Source organism: Myxine glutinosa, chromosome 10 (genome assembly GCF_964187855.1).
Source record: "Myxine glutinosa chromosome 10, kmMyxGlut1.1, whole genome shotgun sequence".
Classification (NCBI taxonomy): domain Eukaryota; kingdom Metazoa; phylum Chordata; class Myxini; order Myxiniformes; family Myxinidae; genus Myxine; species Myxine glutinosa.
The window spans coordinates 40,588,812-40,616,257 of record NC_136270.1 but is presented as its reverse complement, the minus strand read 5'-3'; the positions used below and the strand labels follow the sequence as shown (position 1 = coordinate 40,616,257).

The 27,446-nt window shown below is 41.6% G+C and overlaps 1 protein-coding gene across 1 annotated transcript in view; it reads left to right on the top strand.

Annotated features, from left to right (window-relative positions):
- The window catches only part of LOC137433520 (glutamate receptor ionotropic, NMDA 2B-like), a 260,022-nt gene that overhangs the window by 228,863 nt on the left and 3,713 nt on the right, over nucleotides 1–27,446 (top strand). The window contains exon 11 of the mRNA XM_068125849.2: nucleotides 17,992–18,230. Coding sequence (XP_067981950.2) covers nucleotides 17,992–18,230 — 239 coding nt within the window. The remainder of the gene's footprint in view (nucleotides 1–17,991; nucleotides 18,231–27,446) is intronic.

Genomic DNA, 27,446 nt, shown 5'->3' with positions numbered 1-27,446 from the left:
GCCGACTCCTTGGATGGACGTAAATGTGGGGCATTGCTACGGTGAACATCACTGGCGGCTTTAACAGGCGGCGTTTGGGATGAGATGGCGGTAAAGTTCTTGTAACAAGAAACATGGTAACCATCCATTTCAGCAGGAGACGTAGGCAATCTCTGAACTACACCACAATAGACAGAGTCCTGGAAATGTTGCTTTTGCCGTCTATTAGCTGCTGCTGTTTCTACTGCTTCCCATTGCGTATCCTTGAAAGGTAGAACGTCTGGACGAGCTTTCTTGTCTGCACTGCGTTGGATGTGAAGAATACATCTGCGTTCCAATGATGAAACAGTAGGCTGGACAGTAGGCTGGACAGTAGGCTGGACAGTAGGCGTAGTATTGGTGGCCGATTCCATGGTTGCATGTTTCAAATCATTGTCTGAAAAATAAAATCACAGCGGGTGGTCAGTGAGCATGGCGAGTCAGTCAGTTTTGGTCAGTGAAATCCAAAAGAAGTTATTTCAAATTTTGAGGCAATAAGTCATTATTTTCTACTCAGCTGTGGTTCGAACCTGAAATCGGTATGCATACAGAACTTTGGATACCCTCATCTGCCTGGACATTTCCTGCACGCCACCTAGGCCTAGGGCTACATAATTCTGTATCGGCCCGAATGCTTATTAGGCCTACAGCATAGTATTGTTTGTTGGGTTAGGGTTAGGGTTGGGTTAGGGTTAGGGTTAGGGTTGGGTTAGGGTTAGGGTTAGGGTTACCATGTTTCTTGTTACAAGAACTTTACCGCCATCTCATCCCAAACGCCACCTGTTAAAGCCGCCAGTGATGTTCACCATAGCAATGCCCCACATTTATGTCCATCCAAGGAGTCGTCACCTTCTACAACCTCTGCCGGGGTTTTGCCACCTAACCCCAAACCCTAACCCTATTTGTTGACTTACCTAAGCAGTGATCTAGGCATTGCAGGCAACATCAGACATTCTGCAGCCGATTCAGAGAATCTATGGAGGGAAAGAGCAGGAGATTCCCCATGTTTAGGTCCTATGATAAACCGACAACTCCCTCTACAGGGTGTCCCAGAAAGTTCGTCCCTCAAGATAGTGTCACAAACCTGGATTGATAATGTGGTAATATTTCCCTTTAAGTCACTGGTTATTATTCCCCAAACAATGTTGTATATTGGTCCCAGTTATTCACTGCAGGACAGTCATTTCTGTAGAGAGGCACTTCCTGTTTAGGGTGTAATTGGCTCAAGTTAGGGAAGAAGCCTCCCCATTGGCTGGGAGGCCAAAACTCCTTCCTTAACCAAAACTGAACACCCTCGATCCGGCCAGCCAGACAGGTGTGTGCATGCTCAGCACTGGTGTGGGTGTCTACTTGGGGCCTGCCCTCAGGTCAGCACTCCAGCCCCTCCCTTGAATATAAGGGAGGGCCAGCCAGGGAGTGGAGGGGGGATAGCAGCCAGTGACAACCCAAATTCCGTTACAATACTGACTGCATTCTTAAGTGGGTTGATGCATGAAATGGACACATAAGAATTGCTGTTCTTGATTCACGATGATCTACTGAACAGTTTGGGACCAATTTGAAAGATGTACTCAAATTGTGAATTAACACTCACCTTGCCAGGGACGGGGTCAATGAGTACATTTTGCGTTCTTAAGTGGGTTAATACATGAAATGGATACTTAAGAATGACTGATCTTGATTTAGGATGACCTAAGGAATACATTGCCATATGTTTCATGGATGTACTCAAATTGTGAATTAAAAATGCTAATTAGCGTTAATTAGCATTAATTATGTCGTTCTTAAGCGACCTAATACACAAATTGAAAACTTAAGAATTGGGAATTCTGATTTCCACTCCTATAGAGAACATTTTAAGACAAGTTTGAAAGATGTACTCAAATTGTGAATTAAGAGTCACATTTAGGGGTCTTTGGTGGCGCCCCCTGGTTGCTGTGCAGAATTGCAGAACTTAAGAATTGCCTTTTTGGGGTCTCCTATCATAGATGCATATATTCCAGGCCTCAAACCTTTTGTACTCGAGATGTGAAACAAATGTTTCTGGGCTCCCGCACTAGAACATGAAAACATGCACAGACACATAAAACATGCAATGAAAGGAGCGGGAGACAAGAGGGTGAGAGAGAGGGAAGCACACAAGCACAACAACAGCAGACAAGAGGGATGTCGGTAGATCTGTGGACGGGGGATGGCTAGGGGTGGAGGGAGAGGTACACGGTATAAAGCAAATTAACACTACGAGGAATTTCAGGAAAGAAGTTGGGGATTGAAAGAGGCGGATATGTGGTGTTTTAGCGGGGGTAGAAAAGATCAAGGTTTTGGATGGGGGAAGATAAGAGATGGTGGTGAACAGCTGTTTTAAGGACCTGGAGGGAGGAGTGGGATTGAAGAGAGTGAGGGAGTTTGTTCCAGAGGCGGGAGAAAAGAGGAATGAAAGAGTGAAGGTGAATAGAGAGTCTTGATTTTGGCAGTTTAACCAGAAGAGGGTTGCAGGCAGATCTTGTGCATCCTGCAGGAATATTTGGGGGACAGAGCACAGACAGAGCAGGGGGAGCTAGTCTGGAGAGGAGTCGGTAGAAGACAGAAAGACCACCAACCTGCCTGCGGTAGGGATAGAGAAAGGCCCTCAGAATCAGCTTCATCGTGGGGAGATTCAAATGATTCTGAATGCTTTGGTTTCAACTGCGTGAAGCCGAGCTAGGTGTGAGGCAGAGGGGAGAGCAGTATTCCATCAAGCTGCGGATGAAAGCCTTGTATGTGGTGAGGATCTCAGAAGTGCCCAGAAAGCACTTTTTACAATGGAGGATGCGCTGTTGGCGACTCGCTTTGGAGCTTTGGAGGCCAGCTAGGAAATGTGGTTTTTCCTGGAAAGATCATGGCAGATAGTGAGACCCAAAAGCTTGAGTGACAGAGCTTCATTGAGAGGATTGTTGAGAAAGTAGATGGGAGGGTTGTCCAGTCGGTCTTTTTGGAGAGACATAGTAAGAGTGTGAGATTTGTCAGGATTGAAAGACATCTTCCACTTGTTTGACCAGTCTGTGATTTTGTCCAGGTCTGCAGAGAGTGAGGAGGCTGCAGACTGCCGATCTGAGGGATGAGGAATGGAGCGGCAGATAGTGGAGTCATCAGCAAAGAGATAGAGAGGATTTTTAGAGAGAGTCGAAGAGTTAATTAATGAATGCCCAAAAAAGCACAGGGCCCAGCACACTGCCTTGGGGAACTCCAGCCTGGACAGGAAGGGGAGATGAGAGAAATCCATTCAGGGCCACACGTTGACTACGACCGGAGAGTCCGCAAGCCATGCATGGAGGTTTCCATGGATACCATAGAAGGAGAGTTGGGTGAGCAGGGTTGAGTTATTGACCAAACTGGGTGCAATGATCGTTGGTGTCTGCTTTGAGTATGGGAAGTTGACAGTTTGATTCTAACTCTGGTAGAGTCACACCAATAACTATAGACATGGTGGCTTCCCATCTTCCTCGCTTCACGCTCAGCATTTGATTAAACAGCATGGCTATACCCGCAGGTTGGCATTATAGAAAATTTCCCTTTAATTAATTGCCCTGTTGACTGCGGAGAAAAAATTGATGAAAAAAGAGGAAGGAAAAAAGATGGCTTCGCTGGCATCCATGGCTTCACCCCTGGAAGTTGCATTACTTCCACCAAGGTTAGCGGCTGCGACTGAGGTCACATCCACTGTTGTCTCGTGTTTTCGCTTGTCAGTTGAGCGATAAAGCAAGAGGAAATTGTCGTGTTTGCGATTTTGCTGTGAAAGCACTTTTTCAAAAGAATCAGGTCTTTCAAAGTACATTCATTATCGTCTGAAAATGAGGAATTATCAAAGCCTTATTTTTATACAACCAACATTACCCTCCTACAAATTCCATGACGAACAAACATTCTACAAATACTCTCCTATGGAAGCTAACACACTTGCATGTATATTCCATCCAGAAAAACAAGATAAGGATATAATGAGCAAACCAAGAAAGAGTATATAGTGTAGCAGCATAGCAAACCTGTTGTGCATTTTGTGATACAAGCACCAAATTTGGCACAAATGTACATTAATATGTTGCGAACATTTTCAGATATTGGGCCACTTGAAATTCCGTAATTTTTTTTTTCTAATTTTTTCAAATTTCGTAATTTCAAATTTTTCGGGTGACACCGTCACAATTTCGGTCTTCGAGGCCGGCCGATATAGTGGGGCGGCTTAGCCCAAATATTCAAAAGAATTGTGCATTTTGTGATACAAGCACCAAATTTGGCACAAATGTACATTAATATGTTGCGAACATTGTGTGGTCAGCAATGAAGACGAGAGTCTGAATTACATGTATGCAAAAGACCTTGTGAACCAGTGAAGCAAATACACGGGTAAGCATGAATTAAATCTAGGGCATGATATAATTTCCATGATGTTTACCTCTACACTCAATGGTGGAAGGAGGTAATGTTTTGATCCCAGCTTGTCTGTATGTCTGTTTGTCTGTTAGTCCACAAAATTCCAGACAAAGCTTGTAGTAGTGGTAGTTGTAGTGGTAGTGGTGATAACAGAAATTGTTATATAGAACTGAACTTATATTATTATTATATGCAGAAAATAACTTCATTTCTATATGCCCTGCAGTGGACAGGTTAATTGGTTTATGCACTGAAGGGGTCACCCTGGTGTGCACTGCTGTGTTCTGCCTCACTGAGTTGTTCAGGTATGATGTACTCAGCACAAGCTTCCGGTCGGCCCGGAGGTGGGGGTGCGGGGCCTGTCACGGAACGTCAAAACAAACGGCCTGCCGGGGCCGCCCAAAAGTCGGGCGTGAGGGGCGCGTCCACTAATGGAACGCCTCTCGCTTCCCAGATCGAGGGCCACGTGGTCAGGAGAACCTCGTCCCTTCCGGTCACACTTTGCCTATCGGCCGGCCTCGAAGACCGAAATTGTGACGGTGTCACCCGAAAAATTTGAAATTACGAAATTTGAAAAAATTTGAAAAAAAAAATTACGGAATTTCAAGTGGCCCAATATCTGAAAATGTTCGCAACATATTAATGTACATTTGTGCCAAATTTGGTGCTTGTTTCACAAAATGCACAATTCTTTTGAATATTTGGGCTAAGCCGCCCCACTAATATGGGATCTAAACCTGGGAGCGAGGCGACCACTCTAAAATACTTTCAGCTCAATATCTGAGCTTGGTTCCTTTTAAAGCCACTGCAAACCACCTCCTGAAATTGTCTCTGATTTGCTCATTCAAAGTGTGTGATGCATGAGCGCATTATCACGTGCACATGAGTGTGTCCCCAAAATAATTGATCAATGGAATAGGAAAGAACCATTGGGCCAAGGGACACTGGGTAATAGTGCCAAAAGTGTGAACAGCAGGGGTGGGATCAGCCGAGCGGGTCTGATTACCTACACCACAAAAGGTGGTTGGAGGTTATGTTTTCACCCCTGTCTGTTTCTTTGTGAATAGGATATCTCAAGAAGCTGTGGACCGATTCGGCCAAATTTGGCGGAGAGGTTGAGTGTGTGAAACAGACTAAATGATTCGAGTTTGGTGAAGATCCGGATGTGGATATAGATCTGAGAATTTTTTGTGATTCTTCACCATTGAGTGATGGGGCTAAAACCAATGAATAGCACGATATGTAAAAACGTTAACGATGAATTCAGACAAAAGTTTGTGGACAGGTTGGGTGTGTTACGAGGACAAATCAATTTGATTTTGGTGAAGATCCTAATGCGGATCCGGATACGATAAATATTTTTATTTTTTAAGTGATTCTTCACCATTGAAAGATGGGGGACGAAAACGATAAATGTCATGATATTTCAAAAAGTTGTGGACGAGTTATGACAAAACTTGGTGGACGAGTTGGATAGGTGACGAGAACAAGCCGATTACATTTTGACTCATGTCCGAATCCAGATCTGGCCTATCAGTGAGATACAAAACATAAACTGTTCAGCCTTGCGGAGGTATGCACTCCATGAAGTGCCTTTCTAGTTACCCTCGACAGAGGAGAGGTTATTGCATTTTAGTCCGTTTGGTTTTTACTTGGCAAAAAAACAACAAAAAAAACTAGCAAGTATGTTGATCACTCCGGTTTGTATGCACTCTATCAAGTTTGAACTTGTTGCCGTGGCTGAACCTGCATGGATCACCCATCCAGGTGCAGCCAAGTGAACGTTACAGAAAAATTTCTGCAAGAATTCACTTCTCCTAAGACGGATAGATAAAAAAGAGAAAAATAAAGAAGAAGCAAGAATTAGAATGAATAAAGAGAAATATGAAAAAGTAGAAAGAAATGTATGTGAAAGGAACAAAGATGTTGGGAAGAACCCGGATCGACAGATTTCAGCAGTTCTTCCTCAGGCAAAATCGCAGCAACAGTTACAAGCTACCAGGGGTCCACATCAAGGTATATACACTGATGTGTGAACGGAATCACAATGCAAGCGACTTTATTGAAGTTGGTTCCCACACTAATACCTTTTCATAATCTGTGTACCAAATCAAGTATCTAAAAGCATATTTCATTCGTTTCCGCCAGATTACTAGTGTACAGCATTCATAGCATTCTTCCATCAACTTGCATCTTCTCTCCTCTCAAACACTACCCCGACTTCAATCTCCCTTTAGTTCCAACCCTACATCTATTTCATGTAACATTCTGCATCCGTGGCACATCCACGCTCCCAGTAAATGAAGCAACCAGGAGCCATGTGCTGCATAAGAAAAGAAAGGGAACGACCATATATTGGCGATCATAGATCAAGCTTTGATGGGCCTAATGGCCTCCTCCTGCATTGACGTTCCTTGAAAGGGAAGTCGTATTATATAATAACATGCGACATTATATATGGGCAAGCTTCTTCAGCTAACTTTGCTTCTTTTATATTTTATTAACCCGTGCCCTGCACAGCAAGAGATGGGGTTTCGTAATCACTTCGGTGTATCTGTCTGTGTGTGTGTGTTTGTCTGTCATGTGTGTGTGTGTATAAATATATGATAATACATTAAATCCTATTGCGAGTAAAGTTGGAATAAGTGATGTTGCATTGACGGGTTGACTGACTGCCTGGACGCAACTGAGGTTGTGGATCCACTGATTTACCATCACTTGATGTGGATCCATGATCGAGGTTGTGGATCCGCCGTTTGGAGAGGTCCTGGGCTGAAAGGATCGAAACCTCGAGGAAGAACGGTGCCCAGCTGATGATCCATGCAGTCGGGAAACTCGTCAGTTGCTTACGGGTTAAGGTTCTTGCTTTAGGTGGAGAAACTATGTTTGAGGTTTGCAATTTAAATAAAGTTGAATATGGGATGTTGTGAAATTAACATCATTTACAACAATCCTTTAAATTATTTATATTTAAGTTTAGGAACAACCGATACTGTACAATTAATTGTGTGTGTGTGTGTGTGTGTGTGTGTGTGTGTGTGTGTGTGTGTGTGTGTGTGTGTGTGTGTGTGTGTGTGTGTGTGTGTGTGTGTGAATAAAAGAGAGAGATAGAATTGTGAGGAACAGAAATGAAAAAACGAGATGTGTGTGTGTGTGTGTGTGTGTGTGTGTGTGTGTGTGTGTGTGTGTGTGTGTGTGTGAATGAGAGAGAGATAGAATTGTGAGGAACAGAAATGAAAAAACGAGATGTGTTTGTGTGTGCGTTTGTGTGTGTGTGTGTGGGGGGGGGGGGGGGGGGGTGGTAATTTTTTTTTCTTTTTTTGCAGGTATGTTGATTATTCCGGTTTGTGTGTTTGTCTGTCCGCTCACTTATACTTGCCTTCAGGTCACAATTTTAAACTGATCTTCACGAAACTTCACCAAATGGTGTAGTTCGTGGTGCCAAATTATTTGAGGTCAAAATGTCAAAAGGTCAACATATGCCAAAGGTCAACAACTTTTTTTCAAATGACTAAAATCCTCAATATTAATCCAATTTACTTGCAATTTGAATTGGATTTACATATCTGCTAACTGAATTCAACCACCCACTATTTTTGAGGTCAGCTTAGGCCAAAAGGTCAACATAGGCCAAAGGTCAACCACTATTTTTTGAATTTCTAAAAACCTCAATTTTAATCTGATTCACTTGAAATTTGAAAAAGATTTACATATCGGCTAACTGAATTCAAACACCAACTATTTTTGAGATCAACATAGGCCAAAAGGTCAAGATAGGCCAAAGATCAACCACTTTTTTTCAAATTTCTAAAATCCTCAATTCTCATCCGATTGACTTGAAATCTGAATAGGATTTGCATATCGGCTAACTGAATTCAACTACCAACTATTTTTGAGGTCAAAAGAATGCTCTACTGAGTGCCATGCTACTTTGTTCTGTTTTGTCAAGTGTCACTCTGAGTGATTTTTCATTTGTGTTTGTCTGTCCGCTCACTTTTACTTGCCTACAGGTTACAATTTTAAACCGATCTTCACAAAACTTCACCAAATGGTAGAGTTTGTGGTCCGACAAAATCCTATATATTTTTAATGTCAAAAGGTCAAAATAGGCCAAAGTTCAACCACTTTTTCCCAAAGTTCTACAATCCTCAATTTCCATTCGATTGACTTGAAATTTGAATATGATTTTCATAGCAGCTAACTGAATTCAACCACCAAATATTTTTTGAGATCAGCATAGGCCAAAGGTCAACAACAATTTCAAATTTCTAAAAACCTCTATTTTAATCTGATTCACTTGAAATTTGAATGGGATTTTCATATCAGTTAACTGAATTCAAACACCAACTATTTTTGAGATCAACATAGGCCAAAAGGTCAACATAGGCCAAAGATCAACCACTTTTTTTCAAATTTCTAAAATCCTCAATTCTCATCCGATTGACTTGAAATTTGAAAAAAGACTTTCATATCAGCTAACTGAATTCATCCACCAACTATTTTTGACATCAGCATAGGCTAAAAGGTCAACATAGGCCACAGGTCAACAACAATTTCAAATTTCTAAAATCCTCAATTTTCATCCGATTGACTTGAAAATTTAATGGGATGTACATGTCAGTTAAATGAATTCAACCAACACCTATTTTTTAGGTCAACATAGGCCAAGGGTCAACCACCCCCTTTTTCAAATCTCTAAAATCCTCAATTTTCATCCGATTGACTTGAAATTTGAAAAGGATTTTCATATCAGCTTAGTGAAACCAACCACCAACTATTTTTGGGGTCAACATCGGCCAAAAGGTCAACATAGGCCAAATTTCTAAAATTGTCACTTTTCATCCGATTGACTTAAACTTTGAAGACGATGTGCATATCAGGTCACTGAATTCAACGACTAATTATTTTTGTGGACAAAAGGATGCTCTACTGAGTGCCATTCTACTTTGTTCTGTTTTGCCAAGTATCGCTCTATGAGTGATTTTTCATCTGTTTGTTTATCTGTTTGTCCGCACAGAATCAATATGATTTTCCCTGCAACCGTTGGTCCGATTGACAGGAAATTTCCACCATAGGTGCAACTCCTCCTGTATTATTTTTAATGATATTTATGACATCATAGGTCACGTGGTACAGGTGCTATCTTGAAAAAAACGAAAAACTTTGCACCTCAATATCTCCGAAAGTGCTGCATAGAAAAAATTGACAGATGGCTCATTTTAAAGAACTCTCCATGGGAATAACATATGTTAATGATGATGTCATAGGTGCCTCCATTATGACATCATAATTCGACAAGTTTAAAACTTCATCCGATCAAGATGAAATTTATTGATCATCATCTAGGGATAAATTGGTGGAGGAAAAAAAAATGATGATGGCATCGGATATGTCGCTCGGCCGCCTTTAACACAAAATCCTTCAAAACCACTAAAAACACATCCTGGCGAGGGTCTGCAATCTCCGATTGCTCTTTCTTGTTTTATTTGTATTGGATCCTAATAAAACAGCCATGAACTATATATATGCTCTCCACTCACACTGTACCCATGTGACTATTGCGCTCTATATTCTGATGTGCGGTTGGATTATATCTGGAACTGACTCCAAATAGTCCAAAAAACAACTCTATTTTTAGAGATTCTGCCCCGTTACTGAACCAGTAGATACCCAGGCCACACCACGAGGCAGAAATTTTCAGGGATTTTTTCATGAAAATTCCCTTGTCAGGGCAATGTTATCATTTCCGAAGACAGGTGCTTGGGATAAAATGAGGCGCTTAATCAAATGAGCAGTTTCACATTTTTTAATCTCTTCACATGTACACAGCTAAGATAACAAATGAAATCCAGTCACGATGGCAAGACGAATGCATTATTCATAACTTACCTTTGTAAGAGTATAAAAAACCACGTTAATATTATTTGCAAGGGACATTTTAAAATATATCTTGCTCTTGTTTGGCACAAGTCATAATGTTATGATGGAAGTTGCGTCTCAGGGTTTAGCAACATTATAAAAATTTAACATTCTCTCTTTTATATCCCTCAATTCATTCTGACATTGAAACAGCCAAATTATATATAAATAATTGATGACACGTCACTGAGTTTGGGTACCATTTATCTGAAAAATAAATAATTAAATCACCATCTTCTTCTACAAGTCGTAGGCCTTCCAATATGAACTGGGTGATTGCTGACATCTGTTCTCATTTCATTCTGCAGTGTTATTTATCGGTTGATTTGGTTTTCATTTCCCGTTAGTCAACGAAAGTAGTTCTCACTTCAATAAATCAAACTGGAATTCTCATTTATTTATATTTCTGTTCAAAATGGATGAGTTTTTGTATAATTTCACGTGTTTTGCAGATCAGGAAATCACTGATAAAACGTATTTTGAGCAGTTGCCTCATGATGCTGTGACTCCCAGGTTTAGGTCCCATGTACTTTTTATTGGTTTGCTCATTATATCCTTATGTTGTTATCCGGCATGGCTATGCATACATGCAAATGTGTAAGGTTGAGAGAGGGAGAGAGAGAGACTTTTTTTTTTGACTTTTCAGGTCTTTTTATTACAAAATTATAAAAGTGTGTGTATGTACAATTTACAAATCGAAATTCCAAACAAAACAGGAGGGAATATGAATGCGAGGTAACAACGAGAATATATCAATGAATCAGTTCATTTTTCCAAAAACATGAAATAAAGCAATATTACGAAAATATACAAAGACTTGATTATTTTAAAGAGATAATACCAACTCATTTTGGCGAACTTCACAGACATTTTCCAAACACCATTTTTCCACAAACACATCAAGTCCAGCCATGGTCTTGGAAAAATTAAATTCAAGTTTTAACCTTGCAGAAACAAGTGCACTGAAAAACGTCATGACGTTGCATTGGTGAAGAGGTTTACCTTTACACTTCTCCTTTCTTGACAAGTATGTAGCAGGTTTTGCTGTTGCCACAAAAAAACACAACAGTTCATCTTTTTTTCTTGTGTACATTTCTTTTTGAACCCAAAAATAAAGGAGCGAAAAGTAAATCTGAAATTGATTTTGTGTGACACAAAGTTTAACCAGTTAAATAATGGAAAAAGTCTTTCACACCCAATAAAAAAGTGAAACACATCCTCATTTACAGAGCATGCAGATATTGGGGCAAAATTCCTCACATATGTGTTGCATGGGATGATCCAGTGGGCAATGCGCCACTGGAGGTCTCCTGTTCTTTTGGTGATTTGCTTGCAATACATCGCTTCCCATACAGGTTCAGTGGGGGACCCTGTAGGGAGTAGTCTCTTCCAGCGTGCTACTCCGTTTAATGGAGAAACACCGAGAATTAGAGATACACAACACCTATACAGGCTCTTGCTGCTTGTACCTTGTAATTCATTTGTCCCTGTGCTAACAGGTGGAAGTTCTCTGGGGGAGCAGTCAAAAATCAGTTTAGGGAAGTATGACTCATCAGGATGTCCATGTGTATTCTGAGTCCATAATACCCATAGCTGATGATCCTTTTGTACGACTTTCCTCAATATTTAGCCGATTGTCCTCTTGGACCGAATTCCTGTCATATTTGAAATTTCTTCCACAGTCTTCCACCCGACACCAGAGTCTGGCCGTAGGTGCCATACTTTGTTCATGCCTGCATCAATGAAACGTTGGCACAAATCACGGCTCTTGAATACATCAGGGAAGAGAGGGTTGAAAAACAGTGGTTCAACTTCAAACATCCCTGGGGAGTATGTGTCCACTTTGTGACTCACTGTAAGACCTTTCCAGGCATTGAGAAGGCTCTGGTGGATTATAGGGAGCGTTGATGTATTAACATCCTTGAGGTGGGTCAGAAATACTTCAAGACCATAGCCGAGTCTGCCCACCTGTGGCAAAATATGACAGGCCAATGGATGGTTTGGTAGGTGCTTGACATATAGAAGGTGCTGAATGGAGCACAAGCAAAATGCCTTGAGGCGGCATTTCACGTGAACAAGGTCTTGGCCTCCTTCAAATGAAGTATGGCATATCACGTTTGGCCGCCAATTATGGCCTCCCCCAAAAAAGTCCACAAGTTTGGCCTGGATCATTCTCAGCGGCACTTCCTGTAGTTGTAGGCAAATAAATCGATGCCATAAAGTTGCAGCAACCAAGTTATTGGCAACTAAGGCACAGCCCTTAAATGAAAGGTGCATTAGGGCTCTTTTCCACAGGTTCAGTCTCCTCTCTATTTCTCCAATCAAGCCTTCCCAATTCTTTTCCACAAATTGTGTGGAACCAAGGGACACACCAAGGTAGTCGATAACACCTGCCTTCCATTTAAGGTTTCCCGGAAGAGGAGGTAGATGTGTCGAGACAAGGAGGCAACTATTAAGGTATGGCACCCAAATAGCTTTGCTTTTCCTCCAATTAACTTTCAGGGAAGAAGCCTGGAAAAAGGTTCTCAAGGATTTAACAAGAGCATCAATATCTTGTTTGCTTCTGATCATGACGCACACATCATCTGCATACGCTGATATAGTCAGTGGTGGACTCCTTGGGAAACACGTCAGGCCAGAGATATTCTCCCTGAGCATACAAAGTAACGGTTCCATTGCTACATCCTGTCTCAGGACGCAAAAAGCAATCCTGAGACTGGGCAACCCTGCCGTACCCCTCTCTGAACCTGTATGGGGGAAACGAGTTCATTGTTTTCCTTAATTACACTAGAGATGTCAGTGTACAATAGAGATATGAAGGCTCTGAAATTAACCCCAAAGCCACATGCTTCAAGAACACGCCACAAAAAAACATTATCAATACTGTCAAAGGCTTTTTCAAGGTCTATAAATCTAGAAACATTATCCCAAAATCATTTTGATCGTGGTAAGTGCCCATTAAATCCTGAACTAAAAAAATGTTGCCATAAATGGATCGACTGGGGATGCAGAAAGTCTGAACGGGTAGGACCAGATCACCAATGACTTTCTTCAAACGATTTGCCATCGCTTTTGAAAACAGTTTGTAGTCGGTGCACAATACTGAAACTGGTCTGCAATTCTCCATCCACCGGAGATCTCCTGACTTTGGGAAGAGACTCACCACTGCTCTCCTTGGGCTTAATGGCATTGCACCAGTTCGCAGGGATTCTTGGATTACATTTAAGAGTTCTGGACCTAAAAGGTCCCAAAATTCCAAGTAAAACTCAGCTGGTAGGCCACCAATTCCTGGAGCATTTCAAGATTCCATTTCAACCAGAGCACATTCTAATTCAGGAAGGGTTAACGGCACATCCAGCTCCAGCCGTTGAGTCTCAGTCAGGGATGGGAGATGGGAGGTAAAGAGTTTCATCTTATCCTCATAAACATCTTTTTTTGCAAACAGTTCTGAATAGTACTTTCTAATGGTATTTTTTACTCCATCAGAATTTGCAATTACATTTTCACTGGGGTCCATAACTGATAAAACTAGATGGTATTCATAGAATACTTACCCTGCACAGTCAACTTGTTGCGAGCCAACTTTTCTGTTTTTGAACATTTTTTTTTCTTTGATCCAATATGCCTGCCAGACCACATGAGCGATGACATCATAAATTTATATTCTCTAATATAATTGTTGCATAGATCATGCTCAATACATTTAAAACTGATCAGACAAAGCATTGGCCCTGTCGAATTATGATGTCATAATTATGGCCAATGACGTCATCGTTAACAACACCTATTCCCCATATGGAGTTCTTTACAGTGAGCCATGGTTAAATTTTTTCCATGCAGCAGTTTTGGAGATATAGAGGTGCAACATTTTTCGGTTTTTCCAAGATGGCGCCTGTACCACATGACCTATGACATCGTGATTATCATTAAAATATTCTACATGAGAAGGCGCTCATATGGTGAAAATTTCGTACCCATCAGACCAACAGTTGCTGAGAAAAAAAAAATTCACAATGATCGGATAAGTGTTGTATTTGTCGAATTATGACGTCATAATGAAGGCACCGATGACATCATAAACATATCTTATACCCCAAGGGGAGTACTTGACAATGAGCAATGTTTCAATTTTTTCCATTTTTTTTTTTTTTTTTTTTTTTTTTTTTTTTGTATACAAGATCGAGGCTCGTGAAAGAGCGAACATTAATCACACAGAAAGACAAACCGACACATAAAACATATAACATAGGGAGCGGTAGACAAGATGGGGAGAGAGGGGGAAGGACACAAACACAACATTTGAGAGCAGGGACCGAGAGACATGGAGACATCGAGAGATCTGAGAGAGGGCGAGGGCTTTGGGGGGGGGGGGGGCGTGGGAAGGGGGCAGTGGGAGAGGTATAAAACATATGGACACTGCCAGGACTTCCAGGAAAGAAGTTGGAATTTCAAACAAGGTGGATCTGGGGTGAATTAGCGGGGGTAGAAAAGATCAAGGTTTTGGATGGGGGAAGATAAGAGATGGTGGTGAACAGCTGTTTTAAAGACCTGGAGGGAGGAGTGGGATTGAAGGGAGTGAGGGAGTTTGTTCCAGAGGCGGGAGAAAAGGGGAATGAAAGAGTGAAGGTGAGCGGAGAGCCGAGATTTCGGCAGTTTAACCATCAGAGGGTTGCTGGCAGATCTTGTGCGACCTGTAGGAATATTTGGGGGACAGAGCACAGAGAGAGCTGGGGGTGCAAGGCCGGAGAGGAGTCGGTAGAAGACAGAAAGACCACCTACCTGCCTGCGGTGAGTGAGTGAAAGGCCCTCAGAGATAGCTGAGGCGTGGTTTGGCGTGGTTTCGTAGATATAGAGGTGCAACTTTTTTCGATTTTTTTCAAGATGGCGTCTGCACCACGTGACCTATGACGTTATAATTATCATTAAAAAACTATACATGTGGAGGTACACATATTCTGAAAATTTCGTGTCAATCGCTCCAACAGTTGCAGAATAATTTTTGTTTTATTCATACTGATCAGATCAAGCGTTGTACTTGTCGAATTATGACGTCATAATTAAGGCCCCGATGACATCACCATCAACATATCTTATTCCTCATTGTGAGTACTTGACAATGAGCCATGTTTCAATTTTTTCAATTGAGCAGTTTGGGAGGTATAGAGGTGTAAATTTTTTCCAAGATGGCGTCCGTAACACGTGACCTATGACGTCATAATTATGAATAAAAAAATTATACAGACGGAGGCGCTTCTCTGGTAAACTTTTGTGTCAATCGGACCAACGGTTGCCGAGAAAATGAATTTTAAAATGCCGACACGTACTGCACACGGCACACGTACGCAACTGAATGCTTAACCCCGCTTTTCGCTTCGCGAGCACAGGGTAATAAGCCGAGCTGGCTTCGTTTCGGATTCAAGGTGGAAAAAGGATTTGCTCGGGCTATCTGATACTTTAATATTTTTTATTCTTAATCGAACTAATAATCCTGCAGCCTTCTCCTGCAATAGTTCTCTAAGTTTGGTCTTTCTTTCAAGGAGTAACTTATAGTTTGCCTCATTCTCTTGCTTCGCCAGTTTGTTCTCCAGTTTTAAAATTTCAGTTTCTAACCGAGCCAAGGTGACTCAACTTTCATGGGTGACATATGAATTAAACTGTTGACACAACAGCCTTATATGGATTTTCATATGTCCCTCCATCGGTTCATGGAAGCAAAAACGGGCTTTTTCAACTACTGCTATCCATAAATTGTGAAAGGCTTCCTTAAAAAAGCATCATCCAAAAGACGAGTGTTACATTTCCATTAGGCACTAGTATGTTTAAACCCTCATTGGGAACATTAACGTTAACCTCCTCCTCATTGGGAATATTAATTTGTGGAGTAACGGTAACCTCCTCCTCGTTGGGAATGTTAATTAGAGTAACGTTAACCTCCTCCTTGCTGGGAATGTTAATTTGTGGAGTAACGATAACCTACTCTTCATTGCAAACATTAAGCGGTGCGTCACGTTAACCTCCTTCCCAATGGAAATGTTAATTAGTGGAGTACCGGTAACCTCCTCCTTACACACCGCATCAGTGTGACCTTTTTTTCCCACACCTGACACACGAGGCTTTGGGACAAAAGCATTTTAAATGTCCGAACACTCCGCACTGAAAACACGTTAAGGTGGCGGACGATGCATACAACTGGTAATTCGTGTCCTCAAAGTTGATTTTGAACGAGATATTGAGGCCCGTATCGTCCCCACGGTCTGGAAGGACCATGTACACCTGCCTTTGGAAACTCATGACGTGTTTAACACGTTCATTCCGACAGCCAAGAGGAATTGTAGAGATCCTAGACACCTTTTTACCATAACGTGAGAACATGGCCATAATCTTGTCATTAGAAATAAACGGGGGTGTGTTTGATATAACGACTCTCGTCGTGGGAGTCAGCATCGGCGACGCCATTATAAAATGACCACTTTCTGTGATTATTCCGGCACTTACAACGTCATGGACATTGGACGGGTTCATCGTCTGAAACGAAAACAACCACTTTCTGATTCATACGTCATGCAGCACATATATTTTCATCACCAATAATATTCCCAACTGTGAGGATAATGTCCTCGACAGGAACTGCGTTGGGAGGCATGCACACAAATGCATGCCTCCGGGTTAAACCCTCGAAACCCTCCCATCGAGAGCGTGCATTCACCATGTCGGCGATATTATCGCCCCTTTATTGTCCAGATCGGACAAGAAGGTATCAAACCTAATTAAATCAAGCTAAATTGAAAACCAAAAAAAACGCATTACAAGCATAAACAAGGCTTCCAAAGCATCGTCAAAAATGGGTAGGCCGTACCCAAAATAGGCCCACTCTCAATCTTTCTCTCTCTCGAACACAAAGGAGTAGAAAACCGGAAAACAAAATGCCAGGGGCACATAGGATGTAACAGGAAAAGAGAGAATGGATGGGGGAGCTGTAGGGACAAAAACAATACACTGACGACTCACCAGAATACAGAGCAGCTACATACGGCGGCCATGAAGCCACACCCAAATCACAACACGCCAGCAGGGGGCAAGAGAGAGATAGAGAGATAGAGAGATACAGAGAGAGACAGAGACAGAGAGAGACAGAGACAGAGACAGACACAGAGACAGAGAGACAGGGACAGAGAGACAGGGACAGAGAGACAGGGACAGAGACAGAGACAGAGAGAGAGAGAGAGATTGATTGAGAGATGAGATTGAAATTCATTAATTCTGCTGTTGGTCTTGTAAAATTAATTTTCTTATTGACCTTAATCCTGTTTTTGAAATTGTTTACATTCTTCACCTGAAACCTAAGTTTACCTTTGATCGATATAGAACCATACCAGTTGTGTTTAATTTAAAGAGGTACAGCACTGTTTTAGATAATAAAGCGAACAAATGAGGTGTGAATGGAGGCTAAAAATGCAAAATCTGAAATGTACATGGATATTAATAATTATGCATCAAGAGATAAGGATATTAAAGTAGAACGAGAAAAAAAGAGGGATGATGTTTATAAATCATTGATGAACAAGTCTGTCTATTGTGTGGGTGTATGAGGGACACAGAGAGCTGAACTGCGACTCAATCCCCCAAACCCCTCCTTCTCACTAGGGGAGATGGATGAGCTTGGAGCCATGTGGCTGTCCGGTGTCTGTCATAACGAGCGCAACGAGGTTACGAGTAGCAAGCTGGACCTAGACAACATGGCGGGTGTCTTTTTCATGCTTCTTGTAGCTGTGGGTCTCAGCTGCATTGTCTTTGCCTGTGAACACCTCTTCCACCGAATTGGTCGTCGTTTGCTTGCTGGGCCTGAAACCAGTGCTTCCCTCATGCTCTTCACCATCAGCAGAGTATGTATGTCATGAGGAAGAAACGAGGAATGCATGGTTTGCTCGATTTACCCTAATCCTAACATATTTTATGACCTAATATTATCCAAATGGGGTCTTTTTGGACCCCAAATAAAAGCCACTCAATTTCACTAAAGTTTGCCAAATTTTCACATCATTGACTCGGTATGGTGTTTTGTTGACAAAGTCAAGAAACATAAAAAAAGAAAAGAAATATTAAATCGAAAATAAGCGAACAACTGGGGACTTTTATGACCCGAGCTCAGAAGTACTAAATTTCATTCAATCTGATAAAGCTTCGCATCAATGAGGAAACATATTTTGATTGGATGATGTTTTAGTGATAAGGTAAACAAACATAAGCATTAAAAAAATTAGAGGACTTGCTCTATACAAATGCCATGTGAAGTAATCATATACAGTGCCTATAGAAAGTCTACACCACCTATTTAAATTTTCACCTTTTGTTGCCTTGTAGCCTGGAATTAAATTGCATTAAATCAGACTTTTTCCACCTTTATTTATACATCGTAACCCACAACTTCTAACTGAAAAACAAATTCGACAAATTTCATAAATTAAATAAAAACATAAAATTCGAATATCTTGGTTGGATAAGTGTTCACCCCCCTGAGTTAATACTTGGTGGAAGCACCTTTGACAGCAATTACAGCTGTGAGCCTGTTGGGATAGGTCTCTATCAACTTTGCACACCTTGATTGGGCAATATTTGCCCATTCTTCTGTACAAAACTGTTCAAGCTCAGTCAAGTTGTGTGGGGACTGTGAATGGACAGAAATCTTCAAGTCATGCCACATATTTTCGATTGGATTTAGGTCGGGGCTCTGATTAGGTTACTCGACGACATTTATCTTTCTGTTCCTTAGCCAAAGCTACCTTGGAGTGGACTGTGTGCTTCGGGTTGTTGTCATGCTGAAAGGTGAACCTCCATCACAATTTCAGCTTACTTGCAGAGGGCAGCAGGTTTTCCTTTAAGATTTTCTGTGTCTTGCTCCATCCATTTTCCGTTCTATCCTGACAAGTGCCCAAGTCCCTGCTGATGAAAACATCCCCATAACATGATGCTGCCACCACCATGCTTCACAGTATGGATGGTGTTCTTTGGGTGATGTGCTGTGTTTGGGTTGCTCCAAATGTAACTTTTTGCGTTTAGGCCAAAAAGTGCCATCTGTGTTTCGTCAGACCACAAAACGTTTTGCCACACGGCTTCAGATTCCGGTACACAAAACATTCAAAATACAATTCTAAAGATCTCTCCCATGCATGCATGATTAAAAAATGATTTGAGCTCACTGAACCCGGACAATAAATTATTTCTACTGTAATTTATGTTGACCTTCCTTGTAAATCTTCCACAATTTGGTGACGAGGATGGGATAGTTATATTTAAATCGATCTGATTAACAGCATTGTAAGGCTCCAGCATAGAAATTTTTTAATACTTGCCAGTTTTATTTATTTTATTTATCTATACGGGATACAATCTGCCATGCTTCTAATGGGCAAAAAAAAAAAAGTCTTATTAAAAATTAAATCCCACAGTATGCATGCAAAGTTTTGGGCTGTTAGGTTTCATGGTTTTGGAGTTATGGAGAACACACATATACGCATACACACACACTGACACACCTTCTCTTTTATTATTATAGATAGCTAATTGCAACCAGGAATGCAACAATGCATGAGAAACTTGAGTGGCATCGAGTTTGTAAACTGTTGCAGGAATGGATCATTTGGTTGATTAATAATTTATTGTCTTCAGTTGATTGTCATATTGGAAATATTCAACATCAAAATCTCCTACACACTAAAAATCTGTGGGAAGTTTATGCTAAAATGTTTTTAGCTTGATGTTTCATGACTTTTATACAAGAAACGAGTGGAAGTGACATTCATGTATCAATCGATCATTCTCATTGGGGGTCATGAGTTGGCTTCTATGGGTTCTGATTGTGAAGCAATTGAAAGAAGCTTTTGTCAACAGCAAGTAGTGGAATGTACCGTAACCGTATAACAGGATTTACAAACATTTATAGGGCAAGTATTTTTTTTTTTTAATGCATCAACACACAGCTCCTCTATAAACTCGTCCCAGGGTGTCATTGATGGCTGTACATAGGTAATTGATGTTACAACAAAGAAGCAGTGCTTTAAGATGAAATCGATGGGTGAGTGATGAAAGTAGACAACTTAATTGCTTTACTGGGGTCTGTTTCTGACAAAGGAAAGGGTATTTTATAGTCCTCCATGGCTTGTACAGCATGTGGTGTGGTATGATGACATACTTTTCCAACTAAAACATCGATTCCAGACTTTTTTTTTTGAAGGCCAATCATAGTTGGCATTTAGCATGGCATCATGCCCTATAGAGGCTATAACATTAAGTTTACCATATAGCTGGCTGACATCATTTCACAGACCGGGCAAATTAAGCTTAAAAGATTCCTCAACCGTTTTGGGATTTTTGTAGTAAGGTGAAGTTAAGGCTTTATGATATTGTTATGGATCTTGTCTGGGGGTAAAATGGGGGCTAGATTAGACTAGTTATTTCATAGTATGTGTTGGTGTAAGTGTGGCGTAATTCGAGCCCGTAAATTATTAAACATGTTGAGCACATGTTTAGAAGGATCTAGCCCCCCTGCCCAAGTGTCTGTGCAGTATCTAAGCCCCGCCTACCTCCTCTCGACATTCTGGAATCTTTCCTGGCATTTATCTGTCCTTATATGGAATTTCCTCCCAGCAATAGCCAATGAGCGTGACCCATGACCCATGGCATGATCGCGTGGCTATTGAAAGGCTACCAGACAGGCCAAGGACATGTCCATATAAGGACATCTGTCTGACTGTGTTGATCAATGGGCATACCCCAACGGCATTTCAATGAGATCCATGGAGATTATAAAAGCACTGGTGTCATTGCGCACTCCAACCTACGCACTCCAACCAATGTTTGTACCTACGATCTAGTCTTCTGGTTCTGCGTTTGTGTCTTCAGTGCCTGCAGCCAGTCTACCTTACACTCTCCTCGCCCCCTAACCCTTAACCTTTGTGCTGCTGTTGAGTGCACTGTCACTGTTCTTCTGGAGAGAGGAGATATCCCTGTTGAGACCCGCATTGAAGCACTGCGCACTCACACGGAAACCCAAAGGTTGACCAGTCTAAAAACGGACCTGCACCATGTGCACGAGCAGTGCTGTGCAGATAGGTTATTTGACTCGTCAGTCCCCGTGTGGGTTCCTCATTCTCCCCGCATGAAGGAGTTAAGATGTATTTGCTAAGCCGTCTTGGTTCCGGGGCGCATTGCTAAATTTCTTTATTCAATTGTGATTGTGGTTGCATGGCCGTGCATTCTCCCCCATCCCTTCTTTTTTGGGTATATAATTATTACCCATGTTTTTATGCCCCCGCCGACAAAGTCGCCGGGGGCATTATGTTTTCGGGTTGTCCGTACGTCCGTCCGTACGGGCTAAACCTCATTTTTCTCAGCAACCATATGTCCGATTGAGACAAAACTTTCAGGTTAGGAGGGACACCCATGCAAAATGTTTTTATGATAATTGTGATGTCATAGGTCACGTGGAATAGCAGCCAGCTTGGATTAAAAGCAAATAATAATAAAAATTATTTCTCGGGAACCGCTAAATGGAAAAATTTGAAACTTGGCACATTGTCAAGTACTCCCAATGGGGAACAAAAGCATGATGGTGATATCATAGGTGTAGTGGGATACCATCCAAAAATGTTTTAATCGAATTCCTTATTCTAAAAATCTGAAATTGCATTCACATGATCTATGACCCATTTGTATTGAAATATTAAATTTATGACATCCTAGGTCAAATGGTTTGGCAGCCATATTGGATTGAAGGAAAATATGAAATAATTATTTCTCTGAAACCGCTCACCCTATCGATGATAAATTTTACAAATATCATCTAACAGCACTGTTGCATATAGTTATGAAAATGATTATGTCATAGGTGACGTGGTTTGGCAGCCATCTTGGATAGAAAAACGAACCTCATCCAATCAACACAAAACTTCACAAACGTGACCCTCTACCCATACATATGTAGAGTGATGGCATCTACCCTTTGTGAGACTACGCGGAGGCATATTGGGGACACAGTCGCATTGTTCTAGTTATGAGAACTTGTGTGGTCATTTAAAGTGGGCTCAATAGAGCTAAGGTAATCGGCTGATTAATCTAGAGGTCAGTAAATTTGTAAAAATAGATCCTCTGCTTTGGACTAATAGTTAATGAGAGTGCTGCAATACATGACCTGGTGCCATTACAGGAGATAAAGCTACAGTTCCAGTGTCATTCTGGCATCATAATCATTATTGTTTTATGGCAATTTCCATGCTTGCATGTGTAAGCCATAAAGTGGCAGTGGAAGCAAACTTTGTGATGGAATTAAAAAAATTTAGAGAATTTTCAACTCGACAAACAACAGTAACAGTCTGAGCACTGAGTTTCTCATGAAGAATCACCAAGGTAGAGTTCCGGTAATTCCTCAGAATCTGAATATTCGAATGAGGAGGGGTACTAATCAGTGTCTTGAGTTGGGGATGTGCAATATTATCGGTTTTCCTAATTACGGTCTCACACTGTGATCCACTCCAAGAGCAACCGAGCAGTTAGACCCTTGCAGTTACAATGTCCTAATTGGCATCTATTTGACACATGGACAAGTCCAGAGCAGCGAAACCAGATCCAAGCTGCAATTACAGTATACTGCAATTTATTTGGGTCTTACCCATATTTACAATTACCTACAGAGATGGGAATTTACATATTATGAAACTGGACTGCATTCGGTCATTCACAGCAAACACAATACACACTTTGTTAAATAAAAGAGAGATGCCATTTTCTGTTGTTGTCCCTTTTGAAACATGGTGATCAGTTCCTGATCTGTCATGGCAGACCTCATTGGCGATTCTGTGTTTTCCCCATTTTCCTGCAAGCGTTTGTGTCTGATTTGCCAACTTTGTTGAAAATTGTTGGGATGGCATTTGGTTTCTGTTGGGTTCTTCTTCTGTGGCGGTCAAATCTTGACAGATGGACAACATTTCACTTGTAACAATCACCAAAGTCCTTCAGTTGGAGTAAAATTATCTTCCATTTCATGTTGTACATCCAGACCATTCATATCACAGAATCCTTTGAAAAGTGAAATAAATATATGTTCCCTATGTTGTTCCACCGATAATCCAAACAAAATTCAATTCACTAGATTCTCCGTTATTCATACACACGTCACTCTTCCAAAGGGAACTCTCTTCTAAGTTGGCCGTTGTTGTTGTCATGGGTCGATGTCAATTGATTGTTTTGCCCAGTTTTTTCCAACCACCGAGAAAGTATTTCCTGTATGTTGAAGACAAATTTCCTTATATTTGATGCCTTTCCTTAGATCTGCTAATTAACCCCTTCTATTCGCATTATGGAAACGTTTGTCCATGTCCATGGAAGATCCACATGTGAGGTATCCATGAATTTTGAATGACGTCCTTTTGAAGTTGATTATTTGTGTGCGTCGCTTAGTCTTGTGCTCCAGCATCCTGGCCTGCCCTTGGATTCTGCAGCTATGGTGACTGACTTTTCTGCCGACACAAGCTCTCATGTGATCAGGTCTTTGCTTTCTTAGCAGGACACCTCATGGCTCATCTTGACAGAGATGGTTACATGTTGTGGAGATGGGCTACATAGAGAGCCCTCATTAGTTTTGATCTTCTTCACAATGCTGAATAGGCACTTTGGATGTACTTTTGAGTGAGGAAGAGCCAGGAAGTGCTTGGAAAGGCATGATAGATTAGGGTAGGTTCAAGAGGATAGATCATCCACTGCTGTGCCCTGACATCCAGTGCTATTAGCTGTGACGTTTGTCGACTTGAAATGATAAATGGTAGGCTTCAGCAGTTGTGTTAAAGCATGACATATGATGATCAGGAGCAATATGGAAGCTTGATCCTTTTATATCCTTGAGATGCTATGCAACCGCTGCCTCAATCCCTGCAGCGGCTCTCCCAGTAATCCACTGCTGGCTGGCAAAGGTGAATACTGCTTCGAGTGGAGCTGTTAGGTTTAGAAATAGATGCTTGAGTTCTCGTGTGTGTTTGGAATACCTGCGCTGCCTCTAAACCTATTGCTGTCCACCTCCAGTGGTGCATACGTAATATGTCAAAATTGCACAAAATCAAAAAAAGTGGTCGCTTCATCCTCACTTTGCTGCACAAGTTGGTGGGACTACTCTGCTGTAAAATTGCGGGTGATTTCTGGCGTTTTCTTGTCCAACTACAGGAGGACATGCGATTCGAGATCTACACCTTGTGTTGAATGCAATTTATATTCTAACAGGAGAAAAAGATTAACGGGTCAGGAAATTACCTACATAATATAATGCAGGTCAATAATTTAACCCGAGATGGAAAGTCGATTCCCAGGGTACTCCAGGGGCCCCTAGATGGTTGGCAACTATGAAAGGGATGCGCGGAATTGCTTTTTCTCCTTGGGATGAGATGCTCTTGATCCCATGGCTAACAATGACTTAATTCAGTCTTGTGCATGATTCTTAAAGCCTCAAATTTTCAGAAAAGGAAACCTTTTGTTTTTAAGAATATTGTGAAACATGCTTGAAATTGTTCTATTAATCAACGGAAATCGTCTGTATAATTCCCAGAAACATCGAATCTAGACATCCATGCAGGTGTCTCGTCTGTTGGATTGTAAATCGTGAATTCAAATCCTTGTGAAATGAAGCTCATGGCACGATTGTAATTAAAACGATGCTTTATGTAATGCGTTGATTCCCTCATTCATTCACATCAATGAGTCTCCGTTACAAATGAAGTCTCTGTTGTAAATGGCAAATTGATGAAGGAAAGGTGTCCGTTGGTATATCTATAGGTCTCACATCTTTAACAATCAAAGGCATCATTAAGAACAAAGGCAACCCTTTCTGCAGGTAGCAATGTTAAAATTAACATTGATGTCAAACATGGCCTAGCTGGTTCTGCAAAAAGAAAAAGGAAAAGCTGGTTTAAAGTTTCATCGGAAAGCTTATTTGTCCTCCTGGTATCTCCAGGGCGGCCCGCCAGTAGCCCCCTCCGAGTGGAACTCCCAAAATCCAGACCCAATGATCATCTCCACTCACTTGTTCTTCTTTTTCCCCACCTGTGCGATCAACTTTCACATTCTCTTCAATCTCATTCTTCCCTCCAGGTCAGCTGTTCACCACCATATAAAGTCACCCCACATCCACAACCATGATCTCTTCTCCACCTATTAAACCACACCCTCCATCCCTTGTCACCCCAAATTTTGCTTCTCTATCCATCTTATTCACCCCCTGCATGCTCCCCTACCCCATAACCTTTCCCGAGCATCCCTTGTTGTCAGCCTCCATTTATTTTCTCCCTCAGACCTGTTCTTGGAATTTCCCCCTCTCTTTCTGCTGTTCTTTTTATTATATTGCGCCCAAATTCATTCTGTGTTCCAGCTCTTCCATGATCCTTGACTCTGTCTACAAAAAAAAAAACCTGAGGTATTGCACACCATGTGGAAACTCAGAGTGGTCCTTATCATAATAAGTCTGTATCCGGGCCAAGAAGCTTGTAGGGGGCAGGAAACAATCAACAGAGCATGAGCTACATCCCGGAGGGGCCAATGAAAGCAAACAAGCCCGAATCACGTGTTTGTGCATGCTCCATTTCCAGAGTGGACCGGTCTATAAAATTGAGAATTAAATTCGCTTTCCAGTATTGGCTGCAGTACAATTTCTACTGGGAAGTAGGGGGTGTAGATCTGATAAGCTCATGTCCAATAGGTGAAGCCTATGTAATTGTTTAACCAGAAGAGCACTTTCAATATTATATATATACTGAAACGCAAAAGAAACTTACCACCTTTGAAACCTTTAAATATCAACAATAACACTGCGTGTAGTAAATGTGTGAACTTATTTGTGGACAATAGTGTCCTCACTGTCAGACAAAACGGTCACGGATGGTCACTTGAACCTTCAATGGTCACTTCATAGCACAGCTGTTGAACAGCCGTTTTGACTGTCAGTGATTAGCCAAGGGGTACGGGATGATTTTAATGAGCTGCACGTGATGTCTTGATATTGGCTTAAAAAAGGCCAGTGCAAAATGGGCATTTTGACCGAAAAATTTGACCATTTTGACCAACTTCAAAAGGACCGAAAACGCAAAAGAAACTTACCACCTTTGAAACCTTCAAATATCAACAATAACACTGCGTGTAGTAAATGTGTGAACTTATTTGTGGACAATAGTGTCCTCACTGTCAGACAAAACGGTCACGGATGGTCACTTGAACCTTCAATGGTCACTTCATAGCACAGCTGTTGAACAGCCGTTTTGACTGTCAGTGATTAGCCAAGGGGTACGGGATGATTTTAATGAGCTGCACGTGATGTCTTGATATTGGCTTAAAAAAGGCCAGTGCAAAATGGGCATTTTGACCGAAAAATTTGACCATTTTGACCAACTTCAAAAGGACCGAAAACGCAAAAGAAACTTACCACCTTTGAAACCTTCAAATATCAACAATAACACTGCGTGTAGTAAATGTGTGAACTTATTTGTGGACAATAGTGTCCTCTGTCAGACAAAACGGTCACGGATGGTCACTTGAACCTTCAATGGTCACTTCATAGCACAGCTGTTGAACAGCCGTTTTGACTGTCAGTGATTAGCCAAGGGGTACGGGATGATTTTAATGAGCTGCACGTGATGTCTTGATATTGGCTTTAAAAAGGCCAGTGCAAAATGGGCATTTCAATCAACATGCCACGATTGTCAAGGGATCAACGGCAGCGTGCCCTGGGCATGCTGCAAGGCGGACTGAGCTACCGTGAGGTGGCATGTCGCCTTGGCTGTTCACACCAGACGATATCGGCCCTGGTGGACAGAGACACCCTCCACAACTTTGCAGATGACAGACCTCGATCAGGGAGGCCAAGAGTCACCACTGCAAGGCAGGACAGGCAGATGGTCCGAAGTCACCTGCAGGATCGATTCCGTCCAGCATCCCGCACTGCGGCAGAAACTCCGGAGCGTGCAAACCCACGGATCTCCAATGATACTGCACGAAGACGACTGCATGACTATGGTCTGACTGCCAGAAGACCATACAGAGGCCCCGTGATGACGGCTGCCCATCGCCGC